The sequence below is a fragment of the Aquarana catesbeiana genome, linkage group LG13, assembly GCF_042186555.1.
Source record: "Aquarana catesbeiana isolate 2022-GZ linkage group LG13, ASM4218655v1, whole genome shotgun sequence".
Taxonomy (NCBI): Eukaryota; Metazoa; Chordata; class Amphibia; order Anura; family Ranidae; genus Aquarana; species Aquarana catesbeiana.
This window is the reverse complement of record NC_133336.1, coordinates 232,131,867-232,150,170: the sequence shown is the minus strand read 5'-3', so window position 1 is coordinate 232,150,170 and position 18,304 is coordinate 232,131,867. Positions and strand designations below refer to the sequence as shown.

At 45.3% G+C, this 18,304-nt stretch overlaps 1 protein-coding gene across 2 annotated transcripts in view; it reads right to left on the bottom strand.

Annotated features, from left to right (window-relative positions):
* LOC141116943 (high affinity immunoglobulin epsilon receptor subunit alpha-like) overlaps positions 1-18,304 on the bottom strand; it is a 57,986-nt gene that overhangs the window by 20,059 nt on the left and 19,623 nt on the right. Inside the window, exon 1 of one of the 2 annotated variants that reach the window (XM_073609458.1) lies at positions 15,590-15,689. The exons of the other annotated variant lie outside the window; for it this stretch is intronic. Within the exon in view, the coding sequence (XP_073465559.1) occupies positions 15,590-15,656 (67 nt within the window). The 5' untranslated portion in view covers positions 15,657-15,689. Of the gene's footprint in view, positions 1-15,589; positions 15,690-18,304 lie in introns of those variants that run through there. 2 annotated transcript variants of the gene reach the window in all.

Genomic DNA, 18,304 nt, shown 5'->3' with positions numbered 1-18,304 from the left:
TTGATTATTATGGCTTACAGCTAGTGAAGATTACACCAAGATTCAGTATCTCAGAAAAATAGAATATTACATAAGACCATTAAAAAAAGGCTTTTTAATACAGAAATGTTTGCTTACTGAAAAGTACGTCCATGTACAGTATAGTATGCACGCAATACGTGGTCGGGGCTCCTTTTGCATGAATTACTGCATCAATGCGGCGTGGCATGGAGGCGATCAGCTGAGATGTTATGGAAGCCCAGGTTGCTTAGATAGCGGCCTTCAGCTCGTCTGCATTGTTGGGTCTGGTGTCTCTCATCTTCCTCTTGACAATACCTCACAGATTCTCTATGGGGTTTAGGTCAGGCGAGGTTGATGGCCAATCAAGCACAGTAATACTATGATCATTAAACAAGGTATTGGTACTTTTGGAGGTGTGGGCAGGTAGCTAAGCCCTACTGGAAACTGAAATCAGCATCTCCATAAAGCTGATGAGCAGAGGGAAGCATGACGTGCTCTAGAATTTCCTGCTAGAGGGTTGCGCTGACTTTGGACTTGATAAAACACAGTGGACCAACACCAGCAGAGGACATGGCTCCCCAAATCATCACTGACTGTGAGGTCCAGTGTGAAGTTTTCACAGTCAGTGATGATTTGGGGAGCCATGTCATCTGCTGATCCCATTATTCAAGTGTGCCATATTGTAGATCGTTGCTTTCAAATATGTTGGCACATGGTCAAGCAAGATGATGACAACCTTATCTCACATATGAAAGATGTAAGGATGAGAGATGATGGCTCTCCTTAGTTTAACCCCTTTGCGCCTAAAGGTAAAACAAATGTTAATGACTAACCAAAATGTTACAACTTTGACACGTGTTAGTAAAACGGTACATAGCATCACAACTACTTTGTACATCCAGGTGGCTTATACCACATTTTTTTTCGGGACAAATTGGGCTTTCATTTGGTGGTAAATGGTAATGGATATCTCCTGATTTTTTTTCTATTATCGAAGAAAAACTGGCCCAAAGTAGTAAAAATAATCCTTTTTTAAAATATTTCTTGCTATTACCATAACCCATCACCAAAAAACAACCCAAAATAAATTCTCCTGCTCCTGGCGATTGCAGCGATACCACATATGTGTATGTTAGTTGTTTAGCACTTCACCCCGAGCCCACCCACTTGTGTGACAATAGCAAATTAATATTCGCTAATGTCTTCGTGCTTCTCCTCCCGGCCAATCCGGAAGCAGGTCCTGAGCCTAGATTGGCCGGGAGTAGGACTCAGGACCCGCCTCATGTTCGGCTGGGAAGAGAAGCAATGGCCCCCGGTGGCAGCAAAACCCTTTTCCAGGTGCCCGGATTCAGCAGTGCACCACCACTTCATGCTGCACCCCGCACCTCTTCCGCAGTACAAGGTAAGGCCAAGGATTGCGCTCACACGCACGGGCGCGGGGGGATCAGAGCCGCGACGTATACTTGTGGATTGAGAGAAAAGACTTACACTTGCCGACCAGCGCAGCAAAAATAAGTCATTTCTTTGACATTTTTATGTTGGTGTTATGGCAGCAGCTATCTACGCTAACCTTGGTATAATTTTTTACTCTGGCTGGTTCTCTGTAACACTTTTAGAAGCAGCGGGAGTGCCCCCCCTCCTTTCCCCGTCGTTCCCGGGCTTTCCTGACCCATTAATGAAGCTCGGGAGTGATCCGATGCAGCCATTTGCTTGGCAGGAAGACAAGTGAGGCCGAGATGGCCGCCACTCATCTCTATGCCCTTGGAGGACCGGAGCAAAATCTAACGTCACTTCCGGTTCTCGGGCCATAATACATTTTTTTTTGTCTTTTGCTTTTAAAGGTAAATGAGAGATTAATGGTATTTTTGAACCCCAGATCTCATTTCTATTACAAGGGATGCTTACATTACTTTCAATGGGAATAAAAGTGATAACATTTTTTTTAAGTGAAGGGTCAGTTTAAAAATAAAAAATAAAAAGTTAAATAAATAAGAAAAAAAAATTAAAGCGTCCCGTTCCTCCGTGTTTGTGCGCAGAAGCGAATGCATATGTAAGTCGTGCATGCATATGTACACAATGCTCAAATCAAACCACACATGAGTGAGAGCAATAATTCTAGTGCTAGACCTCCTCTGTAACTCTAATCTGGTAACCTGTGAAAATGTTTAAAATGTCTTCTATGGAGATTTTTAAGTACCGTAGTTTGTCGCCATTCCACGAGCGTGCGCAATTTTAAAACGTGACATGTTAAGTATCTATTTACTCAGTAAACATCATCTTTCATGTTATACAAAAAATTGGGGTAACTATTGTGTTTTCTTTTTTTATAATTCATTTAAATGTATATTTTCCAAACAAAATTGCGTTTAAAAGACCATTGCGCAAATACGGTGTGACATAAAATATTGCAACAATCGCCATTTTATTCTCTATGGTCTCTGCCAGGGCTGCTGTTAGAAATCACGGGGGCCCCATACAGCCTACCTGACAGGGCCCCACTGGCCGAAAGTGACTGAGGACATAGATTTATCAGTCCCTTTTTCTGCAACCTCAGCTGCACAGATGAATGAATTGGAAGCGCTCCAAGGATTCCTACTCATTCACAAACTAAAGCATATTAAATACAGTGTACAATGCTTCAGTGATAAATGGACACAGGAGTGACCGGTACCAATTGCTCACTGTGTTCATTCAGTAAAGGAAGGGGCCAGAAAATGACATATTTACTGGCCCCTTCCCCCGCTCTCCATCCTGAAACATCCCCCTGCCTGCCTGCAGAAGCTGTCAGCGGGAGAGGAGAGGAGGGAAGCCAGCAGCACTGCTGGGAAAAAGGGGCACACAGGGGGGATGGACAGCAGTTGGAGGCAGCACATGTGCTAAAACCAATCCCCCTGCAGTGCAGCCAGAGGCAGGAAGAGGAGGAGAAGCTAGCAGTGTTGCAGGGGGAGGCAAAAGTGGATTGGTGTCTGCAATAAGACAGTAAAGCCAGCCCTCGTGCTCCCCTTTTGAACTGATGGGGCCTGGGCCCAGTACAGGAGGGCTGGCTGTACTGCCTTATCAGCGGCCCTGGTTTCTGCTAAAACAAAAAATATATTGTTTAGGGGTTCTAAGTAATTTTTGAGCAAAAAAATACTAATTTAAATGTGTAAACAAAATGTTTCAGAAAAAGCCTGGTCAGCAAGTAGTTAAAGTGCATTGAAACCTGGAATTGTACTTTTAATTGGCTCTCCGCCTTTTTATTTTGGATATCCCATTTGGCTTTATTCCCTCCCTCCTTTTTTTCTGTTCCCAATGATACTGCACATGGAATCAAGGGAAGGGCTGCTCTTAGAAATCATGGGGCTACCTGACATGCCCCCCCCCCCCGGCTGAAAGTGACTGAGGACATAGATTTATTAGTCCCTTTCTCTACAGCCTCAGCTGCAACGATGAATGAAGAGGAAGCCCTCTGAGGCTTCCTGCTTATTCAAAATTTGAATGGACACATGAGTGATTGGTACAGATCACTTGCTGTGTTCATTCAGGAAAGGAAGGGGCCAGTAAGTGATATCCCCCTGTGCGTCCACAGCAGCTGCTGGTGGGAGAGGAGGAAAGCCAGCAGTGCTGCAGGGGAAAGGGGCACACAAATGGGCCCAGACAGCAGATGGAAGGGGCGTATCCACTATAACAAATTCCCTTGCAGTACAGCCAGAAGGAGGGAAAGAAAGAGAAGCTGGTAGCACTGCAGTGGGAGACAGAAGAGGATCAGTCTGTAATAAGACAGTTCAGCCAGCCCTCCTGTTCAGCAGGTGGCTGGGCCCCCCTCTTTGAAATGATGGAGCCCGGGCCCAGTACAGGAGGGCTGGCTGACCTGTCTTATCAGTGGCCCTGATCAGGGGTGAAGGGAAATCCCCCCAAAGGAGAAAAGCCAACATTCTCCAACCCTTTCCCACACTACACAAAGTGGAAATCATTTTTAACATAAATGAGCTACAGTAACAAAATAAACCCATTATATATTTAAATATCTACTTTGAGATAGCTCAACAATGCTACTATCCTGTGAGTAACCTTGTTATGCATCAATAGACAGAACATGACCTTTTATATTTTGCAGAAGCTGATGATCTGTGACTGTGAACCTTATCTGATTGGGAGTGGCCCTCAACTGAGCTTCCTCAAAAAAAAACAAAACAATGAAATAAAAAAAGATTTAATACAGCCACTGGTACTGATATTAATACTGTTATGTCAAGTCCCCAGATGCCGTGATTGGTGACAGAATATAATAATGAAGACCCAGGTGCTGTATATGAGGTCATTAGATAAAAAAAATTCCATCTAGCTAAGCATGGAACTCCTTGTGTTCTGTATACAGATGGGAGGCTCTCAAGAAGACTCGGAAGAGACCAGCCCTACCACAGTAAGATGAACAGATTTGAAAAATTAAATCTGGGGACAACCTACTGACCACACCCACTTTTATTGGGGGTGGGGCAGGATCGGAGCAGGAGGTCAGGGATATGAGCGGCATGCAAAAAAATGGCACACCTAATGTTGGGTGTGGCAAAAAATTTTTGTTAACAGTTGGTTGGGCTTGAATGAAGGTGGTTTAAAACACCTGAACAACTTTGCTCTGGTGCGCAGGCCCAGATGTGCATTTCATGTCACTTGCACAAGCAAGGTCAAAGCAGTAAATAATCCCTATCTTTACCTCCCGCAACCAAGTCTACACAAGCGAGAGAGGGACTAGGAAAACCACATAATATCAACATGTGACATCATTAACTACTTCCGCCGGGAGGGCGTACATTAAAGTCCTCCTGTCTCAGTGGTTATATCTGGATGATGCCCTGCACCTACAGGCTGGTATTGATCTTTTCAACCAACCATTAACTGCACCATAAGAACAATAATAGCTGTTGTTCAGCCATTGATTGTCACTTCTACCAGCTCGCCCGTGCGATCGGTGAGCCGGAGAAGGAATCCGCCGCCAGCGGAAGTTTATCTTAAAGAATACAAGTGACCAGATGGTCCCTGGCAGTCTCTATAACTCTCGGAGGCCCGGGCGCAATGTTACATCACGTCAGGCCTGGCAGCTGTAAATATTGCCGTGTATTCGGCCTGAAATCTGAGATCGCTTTATTTTATTTTTGATCTCAGGACCTGTCATACCCTATTCCTATTCCTATTACAAGGGATGTTTACAAATTTTAAGGGAAAGTGTAAAAAAAATAAAAAATAAAAACATTAAATAAAATAAACAATAAAAAAAAATAAGTTAAATTGCCTCGTCCCTGCGTGCTCACATGCAGAAGCGAGCGCATACATACGTCGCGCCCACATATGTAAACAGCGTTCAATCCACACATGTGAGGTATCACTGCAAACGTTAGAGCGAGAGCAACAAATCTATCCCAAGACCTTCTCTTTAACCCTAAACAGGTAACCTATAAAAATGTGTGCACAATTTTAAAGCGTGACATGTTAACCACTTCAGCCCCGGAAGGATTTACCCCCTTCCTGACCAGAGCACTTTTTACAAATTGGCACTGCGTCGCTTTAACTGCTAATTGCGCGGTCATGCAATGCTGTAACCAAACGAAATTTGCGTCCTTTTCTTCCCACAAATAGAGCTTTCTTTTGATGGTATTTGATCACCTCTGCCGTTTTTATTTTTTGCGCTATACACGGAAAAAGACCGAAAATTTTGAAAAAAAATGATATTTTCTACTTTTTGTTCTAAAAAAAATCCAATAAACTCAATTTTAGTCATACATTTAGGCCAAAATGTATTTGGCCACATGTCTTTGGTAAAAAAAATGTCAATAAGTGTATATTTATTGGTTTGCGCAAAAGTTATAGCGCCTACAATCTAGGGTACATTTTCTGGAATTTACACAGCCTTTAATTTATGACTGCCTATGTCGTTTCTTGAGGTGCTAAAATGGCAGGGCAGTACAAAACCCCCACAAATGACCCCATTTTGGAAAGTAGACACCCCAAGGAAATTGCTGATAGGCATGTTGAGCCCATTGAATATTCATTTTTTTTGTCCCAAGTGATTGAATAATGACAAAAAAAAAAAAAAAAAATTACAAAAAGTTGTCACTAAATGATATATTGCTCACACAGGCCATGGGCATATGTGGAATTGCACCCCAAAATACATTTAGCTGCTTCTCCTGAGTACGGGGATACCACATGTGTGGGACTTTTTGGGAGCCTAGCCGCATACGGGGCCCCGAAAACCAATCACCGCCTTCAGGATTTCTAAGGGCGTACATTTTTGATTTTACTCCTCACTACCTATCACAGTTTTGAAGGCCATAAAATGCCCAGATGGCACAAACCCCCCCCAAATGACCCCATTTTGGAAAGTAGACACCCCAAGCTATTTGCTGAGAGGCATGTTGAGTCCATGGAATATTTTATATTTTGACACAAGTTGCGGGAAAGTGACAATTTATTTATTTATTTTTTTTTTTTTGCACAAAGTTGTCACTAAATGATATATTGCTCACACAGGTCATGGGCATATGTGGAATTGCACCCCAAAATACATTCTGCTGCTTCTCCTGAGTATGGGGATACCACATGTGTGGGACTTTTTAGGAGCCTAGCCGCGTACGGGACCCCGAAAACCAATCACCGCCTTCAGGATTTCTAAGGGTGTACATTTTTGATTTCACTCTTCACTGCCTATCACAGTTTCGGAGGTCATGGAATGCCCAGGTGGCACAAACCCCCCCCAAATGACCCCATTTTGGAAAGTAGACACCCCAAGCTATTTGCTGAGAGGCATGGTGAGTATTTTGCAGCTCTCATTTGTTTTTGAAAATGAAGAAAGACAAAAAAAAAAATTTTTTTTTTCTTTTTTTAATTTTCAAAACTTTGTGACAAAAAGTGAGGTCTGCAAAATACTCACTATACCGCTCAGCAAATAGCTTTGGGTGTCTACTTTCCAAAATGGGGTCATTTGGGGGGGGTTTGTGCCACCTGGGCATTCCATGGCCTCCGAGACTGTGATAGGCAGTGAAGAGTGAAATCAAAAATTTACGCCCTTAGAAAGCCTGAAGGCGGTGCTTGGTTTTCGGGGTCCCATAAGCGGCTAGGCTCCCAAAAAGTCTCACACATGTGGTATCCCCGTACTCAGGAGAAGCAGCAGAATGTATTTTGGGGTGTAATTTCACATATTCCCATGGCATGTTTGAGCAATATATAATTTAGTGACAACTTTGTGCAAAAAAAAAAAAAAAAAAAAAAAATTTGTCTCTTTCCCGCAACTTGTGTCACAATATAAAATATTCCATGGACTCGACATGCCTCTCAGCAAATAGCTTGGGGTGTCTACTTTCCAAAATGGGGTCATTTGGGGGGGGTTTGAACTGTCCTGGCATTTTATGCACAACATTTAGAAGCTTATGTCACACATCACCCACTCTTCTAACCACTTGAAGACAATGCCCTTTCTGACACTTTTTGATTACATGAAAAAATTATTTTTTTTTGCAAGAAAATTACTTTGAACCCCCACACATTATATATTTTTTTAAAGCAAATGCCCTACAGATTAAAATGGTGGGTGTTTAATTTTTTTTTTTCACACAGTATTTGCGCAGCGATTTTTCAAACGCATTTTTTGGGGAAAAAACACACTTTTTTACATTTTAATGCACTAAAACACACTATATTGCCCAAATGTTTGATGAAATAAAAAAGATGATCTTAGGCCGAGTACATGGATACCAAACATGACATGCTTTACAATTGCGCACAAACGTGCAGTGGCAACAAAATAAATACATTTTTAAAAGCCTTTAAAAGCCTTTACAGGTTACCACTTTAGATTTACAGAGGAGGTCTACTGCTAAAATTACTGCCCTCGATCTAACCGTCGCGGTGATACCTCACATGCATGGTGCAATTGCTGTTTACATTTGACGCCAGACCGACGCTTGCGTTCGCCTTAGCGCGAGAGCAGGGGGGACAGGGGTGCTTTTTTTTTTTTTTTTTTTTTTTTCTTTATTATTTTTTTGCTTTTTTATCTTATTTTAAAACTGTTCCTTTCATTTTTTTTTTTTTTTTAATCATTTTTACTGTTATCTCAGGGAATGTAAATATCCCCTATGATAGCAATAGGTAGTGACAGGTACTCTTTTTTGAAAAAATTGGGGTCTATTAGACCCTAGATTTCTCCTCTGCCCTCAAAGCATCTGACCACACCAAGATCGGTGTGATAAAATGCTTCCCCAATTTCCCAATGGCGCTATTTACATCCGGCGAAATCTAAGTCATAAAATGCTCGTAGCTTCCGGTTTCTTAGGCCATAGAGATGTTTGGAGCCACTCTGGTCTCTGATCAGCTCTTTGGTCAGCTGGCTGAATCACTGGCTGCATTCTCAGGTTCCCTGTTGAGACAGGAGAGCCAGAGAAAAACACGGAAGACGATGGGGGGGGGCATTCTCTCCCACTGCTTGTAAAAGCAGTCTAGAGGCTAATTAGCCGCTAGGATTGCTTTTACATGAAAGCCGACCGCTGGCTGAAAAGAATGATACCAAGATGATACCTAAACCTGCAAGCATCATTTTGGTATAACCACTCAAAGTCGTGAATGCTGTACCTGAAGACAAAAATATGGCTAACAATAAAGCACAGTAAATGGTAAAGTATAAAAAATTGCATACCTGAAAAGCAAACATGATAAAACATAATAACAATAAAACATTGCAGAATAGAATACAGTAAAAAAGAGCAGAACAATAGAGAGAATAGAGAGAGAGAGAATAGAGAGAGAACAATAAAACGACAACTATTACTTTTTATTTTATATTTTTGTTTGTGTTTTTTTTTTTTTTTTACACTTTTTTTGTAACTGTAACTTTTATAACTGTAACCGGTTCCAGGTTCGGGTCTCTCAAAATGCGATGGCATCTTGGGAGACCCTGTGAAAGTGTGCCTAGTCTGTGCAATGCTGTACCCTACGCTAATACTCAGCTAGTGAATGGTAGCATTCAAAACATTCACCAATGCAAAGACCAGGATTGTCAGGACAGGAGGGACAATAATAGCGGGTGTCACGCCTATATCCGCGCTTACTGCAGACACGACATCTTTTTTGGGGGAGTTCGTTGGGTAGGGGTACTCGGGGGAGGACATAAAGAAAATGCCTCTCATGCAGCCGACTGCATTTGGTTGGGGATGTGAATGGGGGAAGTACGGGCGCTGCAGAAGTGGTGGGTTCCCAATTAGGATTGGCGAATGCAGCAGGAAGGGCATTATGGGCACGACGGGCCTGTGTTTGTCTTCTTTGTGGCAGCGGGACACTACTTGTGCTTGCCACCTCACCAGCTTGAACTGCACTTATGGGACTCGCCACGTCACCAAGTGTTACTGCAGTGCTGGTTTGACTATGACCGGGGTGTACTAGGCCACTGGCGCTTGCCAGTTCACCAAAACGCTACCAAAAAAACTGTTAACGATCGCAGGGATCAGGCCTGACTCTGCGAACGCTGCAGTTATGCGTTTAGAGTTTTGTAAGTGACAGTGATCGATCGATACTGCACTTGGGTGGGCTGGGCTGGGCCGGGCGGAGGGGCAAAACGCAGGTGCTAGCAGGTATCTGGGCTGATCCCACTAACACTGCGTTTTTGGGAACCCTAAACTGCTGGGGATGCCAGTATAGATCTGATCGGATCAGATCAGATATTGATCAGTTCAGATACTATACCACTAAGGGAGGTGTACGGTGCGTGCATGGGTGTTAGCGCTACTGGCACTAACCTGACGCTGCCTGGGGCTGGTGCTTGCCAGTTCACCAAAACGCTACCAAAAAAACTGTTAGCGATCGCAGGGATCAGGCCTGACTCTGCGAACGCTGCAGTTATGCGTTTAGTGTTTTGTAAGTGACAGTGATCGATCGATACTGCACTTGGGTGGGCTGGGCTGGGCCGGGCGGAGGGGCAAAACGCAGGTGCTAGCAGGTATCTGGGCTGATCCCGCTAACACTGCGTTTTTAGGAATCCTAAACTGTTGGGGACGCTAGTATAGATCTGATCGGATCAGATATTGATGCGTTCAGATACTATACCACTAAGGGAGGTGTACGGTGCGTGCGTGGGTGTTAGCGCTACTGGCACTAACCTGACGCTGCCTGGGGCTGGTGCTTGCCATTTCACCAAAACGCTACCAAAAAAACTGTTAGCGATCACAGGGATCAGGCCTGACTCTGCGAACGCTGCAGTTATGCGTTTAGTGTTTTGTAAGTGACCGTGATCGATCGATACTGCACTTGGGTGGGCTGGGCCGAGCCGGGCGGAGGGGCAAAACGCAGGTGCTAGCAGGTATCTGGGCTGATCCCGCTAACACTGTGTTTTTGGGAACCCTAAACTGCTGGGGACGCTAGTATAGTTCTGATCGGATCAGATATTGATCCGTACAGATACTATACCACTAAGGGAGGCGTATGCTGTGTGCGTGGGTGTTAGCGGTACTGGCGCTAATCTGACGCTGCCTGGGGCGACGCATATCACCGCCGGGCGATCAGGGGGCTAAACCTTTATTCGGTAATAAACGGCGGGTGCCCTGACACTATAAAAAATAAACAAACTAACCTGCGTCACCCGTAACGGTTATACGGTGATCAGTGGTGAAAGGGTTAACTAGGGGGCCATCAAGGGGTTAAAACATTTATTAGGTAGTATATGGGGGTCCCTGTCGCTATAAAACGCTGACGGCGAACCTAAATATTTACCTCACTAACTAGCGTCACCAGCGACACTAATACAGCGATCAGAAAAATGATCGCTTAGCGACACTGGTGACGGGGGGTGATCAAGGGGTTAAAACTTTATTAGGGGGGGTTAGGGGGGTACCCTAGACCTACAGGGGGGTAATACTAACTGTCCTAACACTGTAAATGTCACAAACTGACACCAATACAGTAATCAGAAAAAAAAAAAAAAAAAAAAAAAACCTGCTGGTGTCAGTTTGTGACAGGGGGGGGAGGGTAATTGGGGGGGGATCGGGGGGCGATCGGGGGGGGGATCGGGGTGTTTTGTGTGCCTGGCATGTTCTACTGTGTGTGTGTGTGTTGTGCACTCACATTGCAGTCTTCTCTCCTCGGCCCGGAACGGAAAATACCGAGCCGAGGAGAGATGACATCATTTCCTCTGCCTCTGTGTACAATACAGAGGCAGGGAAATGATCCCATTGGCTGAGAGCGATCGCGAGGGGGGGCCACGAATGGATGGCCTCCCCCTCACCTCCGATCGCCGGGGGAGATTTGCCGACCGCCGCTGGCACCGGGGGGGGGTCCGATCGGACCCCCCACCCGCGGGCAGGCAAGGACGTACATGTAAGTCCTTTTGCCTGCCCGTGCCATTCTGCCGACGTATATAGTCGTGCGGCGGTCGGCAAGTGGTTAATCTATTTACTCGACATAACATCATCTTTCACAATGTGCAAAAATATTGGGCTAACATTAGGGTTTTTTGTAATTTTTTAATTCATAAAACTGTTTTTTTTCCAAAAAAAGTGTTTGAAAAATTGCTGCGCAAATACCATGTGACATAAAAAGTTGCAACAACCATCATTTTATTTCCTAGGGTCTCTGCTAAAATAGTCCCCCTCCAACAGAATACACAGATCAGCACTGATCGAATGCTGGTTTTCCAGTGTAACACACTGCACTGTTACTGATTGCAGGATGTTAATTAACCACAAGATGGCAGTGTTCTGCAGTTTAGTTATTATAGACTTCAATATAGCCAAGCAAAGCATTGTTAAACTTGTATGCTGATAACAGGACTTCTGTACCCGCTGAATGAAGACTACACTTCCCAGAAGAGCTGGCAAAGGAGTGGGAGCCTAAATAATCAAAATCCTGGGAACTTTGAGGGAGAGAAAGGAGGAGACTGTGAGAGGGTGAGGATGTGTGTGAGACGACATTGCTGGACTTGGAGGACCCAGGCCTGCTTGGGTAGTATCTGGGAGCCACAAAGAGTGGCTACAGTATACTGGTATCGCTGAGAGGCAGGAGAGTCGACCCTGCAGGCAGTTGGATTGTGGTATCCTCATCGGCATCACTTCTACCACAGAAGGGGCGAGAGAACAAGGGGCCCCCCCAACCGAGAGACCTTTCTTCACTTTGCTAAGACTACAGACTGCGTGAGAGGCTTCCATAACCCAAACCATCACAAGCTAAAAGTGATTCTGTTGTTTCCATTTTTTTTCAGTTTAGTACACCTCACATCACAGTTTGCCACACGCAGACTTCCTAGCCCATTCAGTACTGCTTAGTGTCTCCCTATTGCTCTGAAATTTCTGGACTCTTGCTACAGCATGTTTCTCTGCAGACACGAATACTGTTAGTATCTTATCTAGGGCCTTATCTAGGAACTTGCTTCATCAGACTGGTTAACCACCTACAGGGGTTCAATTCTGCTGAAGTCTACTTCCACTTCTTTCTCAACTTTAGCCATTCTGTATTCATCTTTAGTGTTAAAAGCGACCTTCTCCAGTTTTTTACCATCAGGCCAAGGAGGAATTTTCTTGTTGCTGTACCATCTTCAGGAGACCCGTTTCCAACCTAAAGGTCCTCAACTCTTACCTGCACCAACTAGGGCCCCATCAAGCATGCAGAAGAGTTTGTTCCTATACTTGAAAGCCTAATCATTGTATATCTTCGATGTGAGATCTCAGGTACTGCTGCTTCTGTTGGTCTCAGGTTAAGACTAAGACTAAGATTTGGTGATGTCACTTCTGTGCTGCTCACTGTTATCCTTGCTAGAGGTTTGACATGAGGAAGCAAAGCCCTGCCTCTACCAAGATGGCGTCTCCAACAAGAACACAGCGCAAGATAAAGCACGGTAAGTCAGTAATGGGGCAATTGGAGAGAAAACACAGAAAATACCAGTGACTAGTCCTTTACCCTCTGCCTAATGTTTTTGGGCACAGGTTCCAGAGTTCAGTTCCTATTAAAGTCGTCAAACCTGCTAAATACAACATTAAAAAAAACAAACATCCATTGGGTTTAATTAATAAAGAAGCAGATCATGTTTGCTTTTCAAAGTGATCATCTTTTACTCTTACTATATCAATCAGAGGAGAACTGGAGAAAGTACAGAGAAGGACAACCAAATTAATAAAAGTCCTAGGGGAGCTCAGCTATGGGGAAAGATAATATTGAGGAAAGATTATCTGAACTAAATACATTCTCTCTTGAGAAGGAGAGATTAGGAGTGGATATCATCACCACATAAATATATAGGTAGTCCATATAGTGAACTTGGCAGTGGCAGCCCATAATGCAGGGTGCACGGGCTCCGCCCCACCTATCCATGCGTCTAGCCCCCTAATTCTAATAGGGTTCTAATAGGCATCAAAAAAGGGTGGGCTGCTCTGCGCCCCGAGCCCACCCAGCTGTGTGACAATAGCGAATTAATATTCTCTATTGTCTTCCTGATTCTCCTCCTGGCCAATCAGGAAGCGGGGTCCTGAGACCCGTCACCCGATTGGCCAAGAGGAGAAGCGATCCTATTGGCTGCCTAGGAGGAAAGAGGAAGAGGGAGGAGACGAACGTCAGAAGCCGCCGTGATGCCGTGGGAGGAGACGCTGGGGGAATTTGCTGCGCACTGCCCACAACCTAGATGGGGTAAGTGTGGGGCTGGTGACCGACTGATTGGGCTTGCTTGTTTACCACCCCCCCAAAAAATATACCACCATCCGCCACTGGAACTTGGTGTAGAGTTATTCATTTTCAGGTCATTACAGAGAACAAGAGGGCACTCTTTACGTCTGGAGGAACAGATTTAACCTCCACATATGGAAAGGTTTCACAGTAAGAGCTGTGGAAATGGTGAAAAGACTCCCTCAGGAACTAGTTCTGATCAGCTCAGTGGATTCTTTTAACCACTTATGGACCACCTGCCCGTAATGTACTGCGGATGGGTGGCCTGTGCAAAGTGTTGCTGCCTGCTTCTGGGTTTAGGCCACGAATGTACCCCCGACCCCTGCTGTGATCGCAAAGTAGGGATAAGAAACAAATAGATATGTTAAAAAAAGCAGCACACATTACACATTGTTAAGCACACATTTAACTCTTTGATTGCCTTAGATGTTAACCCCTTCCTAGCCAGTGTCATTAGTACATTAACAGTGTATAGTATTATCATTCATCACTGTATTATTGTCACTGGTGATGTCAATGACAGTTAGTCAGTTCCCACCCAATGTAAGTGAATGTCAGATTTCCTGCTGTCCCATTAAAAGTCACCGATCACCGCCATAAAAGACTCCATTCTAATGCCCTGTACACACGACTGTTTTGCCGTCGGAATAAACTCCGAAGGTTTCTCTGACGGAACTCCAACGGAATTCCATTAAAGCGGTCTTGCCTACACACAGTCAAACCAAAGTCCGACCAAAGTCCGACTGTCCAGAACTAGGTGACGTACAGCACGTACAACAGGACTAGAAAAAGGAAGTTCAATAGCCAGTAGCCAATAGATTCTGTCTTGTACTTGCTTCAGAGCATGAGTCGTTTTTGGTCCATCGGAACAGCATACAGATGAGCCGTTTTTCCGATAGGAATTGGTTCAGTCGGAAATATTTAGAACATGTTCCACTTCTGGGTCCGTCAGATTTAAAAAAAGAAAAAGTCCGATGAGGCATACTCACGATTGGAATAGACGATGAAAAGCTTCCGTCTGACTTTTTCTGTCGGACATTCCGCTCGTGTGTATGCAGTATAATTCATCCCAAAGGTGTTCTATCGGGTTGAGGTCAGCACTCTGTGCAGGCCAGTAGAGTTCCTTCACCCCAAACTCGCTCATCAATGTCATTATGGACCTTGCTTTGTGCACTGGTCCAAATCATTTGGTGGAGGGGGGATTATGAAGTGGGTTGTTTTTCAGGGGTTGGGCTTGGCCCCTTAGTTCCAGTGAAGGGAACTCTTCAGGCGTCAGCATAACAAGACATTTTGGACAGTTTGGGGATGGCCCCTTCCTGTTCCAAAATGACTGCGCATCAGAGCACAAAGCAAGGTCCATAAAGACTTGGAAGAGCGAGTTTGGGGTGGAGGAACTTAACTGGCCTGACCTCAACCCAACATTTGGGATGAATTAGAGCGGAGACTGTGAGCCAGGCCTTCTCGTCCAACATCAGTGCCTGACCTCACAAATGCGCTTCTGGAAGAATGGTCAAACATTCCCATAGACACACTCCTAAACCTTGTGGACAGCCTTCCCAGAACAGTTGAAGCTCTTATAGCTGAAAAGGGTGGGCCAACCCAATATTGAACCCTATGGACTATGTAATTATGTAACTAGAGGGGGAGAAATTTCATTTTTTTTCCTGGTATTAACATTACAGGAGAACTTGGTCTACAGCTCTGCAGGGGCACTAAAATTATGTAGTGACCTATTAGTGGAAAATAAGAAACAGCCCCTTATTTACTATTCCCTTTAATCAACCCCCCCACCCCCCAGCTTTTATCCTGTCTGCATCCAGACTTATTATCAAAGAGAAGTCACCAGGTAAAGTGAAAATGTACTAAATCTTCCCCATTACATCCAATGACCAGGAAAATAAAAGGAAAGTTGTCCACTTACAGATGAAGATGATTGGAGTCAGGCGAGGCATGGTAACTGCTCCGTGGTAACATAATCCTATTCTCATCTCTGTGCTGGGATTCAACAATGACAACTTCCTCTTTTTTTTACAATAGAAAAATGTGTTGGCAGAAGGTGGAGCGTCTGTTCACACTTTTTGAGACAAAAGAGGAAATTAATGTGACACTTCCAGTAAATTCAGCAATGTTAGAGCAAAATTCAACTATATGATATCTGTTTTTATTTCAGATAAATCTTTCCAGAGAAATATATGGAAGCTTCTATCATTGACCCCCTCCAAAAAACCTATTGGCTGCCATGTTGGTTCCTGGCAGTGGCAGCTGGTACTCAAAAATGTTTGGGGAGGGTGCAAACAAACTGAAAAATACTGACCCCCCCATCAATTGCAGCCTCTCTGTGCCCATCAAATGCAGCCATTGTGCCCTTCAAATGCAGCCATGTGTGCCCATCATATGCAGCCACTTGTGCCCATCATATGCTGCCATTGTGCCCATCAAATGCAGCCACCTGGGCCCATCAAATGCAGCCACTTGTGCCCATCAAATGCAGCCACTTGTGCCCATCAAACGCAGCCACTTGTGCCCATCAAACGCAGCCACTTGTGCCCATCATATGCAGCCACCTGTGCCCATCAAATGCAGCCACCTGTGCCCATCAAATGCAGTCACTTGTGCCCATCAAATGCAGCCACTTGTGCCCATCAAATGCAGCCACTTGTGCCCATCATATGCAGCCACCTGTGCCCATCAAATGTAGCCACCTGTGCCCATCAAACGCAGCCACATGTGCCCATCAAACGCAGCCACTTGTGCCCATCAAATGAAGCCACTTGTGCCCATCATATGCAGCCCCCTGTGCCCATCAAATGCAACCACCTGTGCCCATCAAATGCGGCCACTTGTGCCCATCAAATGCAGCCACTTGTGCCCATCAAACACAGCCACTTGTGCCCATCATATGCAGCCACCTGTGCCTATCAAATGCAGCCACCTGTGCCCATCAAATGCAGACACTTGTGCCCATCAAATGCAGCCACTTGTGCCCATCAAACGCAGCCACTTGTGCGCATCATATGCAGCCACCTGTGCCCATCATATGCAGCCATTGTGCCCATCAAACACAGCCACTGTGCCCATCAAACGCAGCCACTTGTGCCCATCAAATGCAGCCATTTGTGCCCATCATATGCAGCCACCTGTGCCTATCAAATGCAGCCACCTGTGCCAATCAAATGCAGCCACTTGTGCCCATCAAATGCAGCCATTTGTGCCCATCAAACGCAGCCACTTGTGCCCATCAAACGCAGCCACTTGTGCCCAACAAATGCAGCCACTTGCCCATCAAATGCAGCCACTTGTGCCCACCGACCCCCCCCCCACTCGCAGCTCTGGCATTATCCCCCTCCGAGTGGATCACGGCTCTGGCACCCCCCCACGGATCACGGCTTGGGGCTCTGCCACCCTCCCCGTGTGCTTCTCTGACAGATCCGAGGGGACTTACCGCAGCACTGTCAGCAGCAGATGCTTTCAGAGTGGTGGCGACTTCCCTTCCAGCACGAGTCTCCTCGTTCTCTTCCAAAGCACCAGGCATCCAATAGGGTGGCCTGGCATTTTGGCCAATCAGGAAACAGGTCTGACATCCTGTCTCCTGATTGGCGGGGAGGAAGGTTAGTGTGAAAATAGCGAAAATTAATTCGCTATCGTCAGACAATTGGGTGGGATCAGGGCACACTCTCTGTGCCCCGAGCCCACCCTATCTTGAAGCCTATTATAGCCTCGGGCTCTAATCAGGTGCTTCAAAAAATACCACCCCCTCCCACCCCTGCCATAGGAATCCATGCATCCAGCGTCCTGAAAGGGGCCGGGCGCATGGATGGGGGGGCGGTGCCCGTGCACCCACAGTGCATGGGCTGCCACTGGTTCCTGGCTTCAATACTTCTTAAAGAGGAGCTCCAGGCGTTATGATGCTTATTAAAAGTCAGCAGCTATTAAAATCGTATAGCTGATGACTTTTAATAAACACACACCTGTCCCAGGATCCATCAATGCGGCCGCCCAAATGCTCGATTGTCTTCCTCTCCTCTCGCTGGCACCAGCATTGCAAGTGTGGGAACCCGGCTGTGACAGCTTGCGGTTCACAGCCAGGTGCGCACTGCGCATGCTCAATTCGTGCTGCGCCTCCCGAATGGTCAGGCAATCTTCTGAAACCTATGACGTGTCCCAGAAGACTGCAGGGGGGGAGATGAAGAGGAAAACTTCAACTTGGATCACCTAGGTGGTCCGAGTGGAAGTGGGAGCAAGTACCTGTCAAAACTAGAGCCTTTTGGGTGGAATTCACTGATGCAAAACAAGTATGATGAACAGGGAAAGCAAAGAAAAGTCAGAAATCCTTATTATTATTAATATTATTATTCAGGATTTATATAGCGCCAACAGTTTACGCACCGCTTTACAACATCAGGGCAAGACAGTACAGTTACAATACAAATCAATACAGGAGGAATCAGAGGGCTCTGTTCGTTAGAGCTTACAATCTAGAACGGAGGGTCAAATGGAACAAAAGGTTATAACTGTGGGGGATGAACTGATGGAGAAAATGAAAATACAGTTGTTAGGTGTGGGTAGGATAGGCTTCTCTGAAGAGAAGTGTTTTCAGGGATCGTCTAAAAGTTAATAGAGTAGGAGATAATCGGAC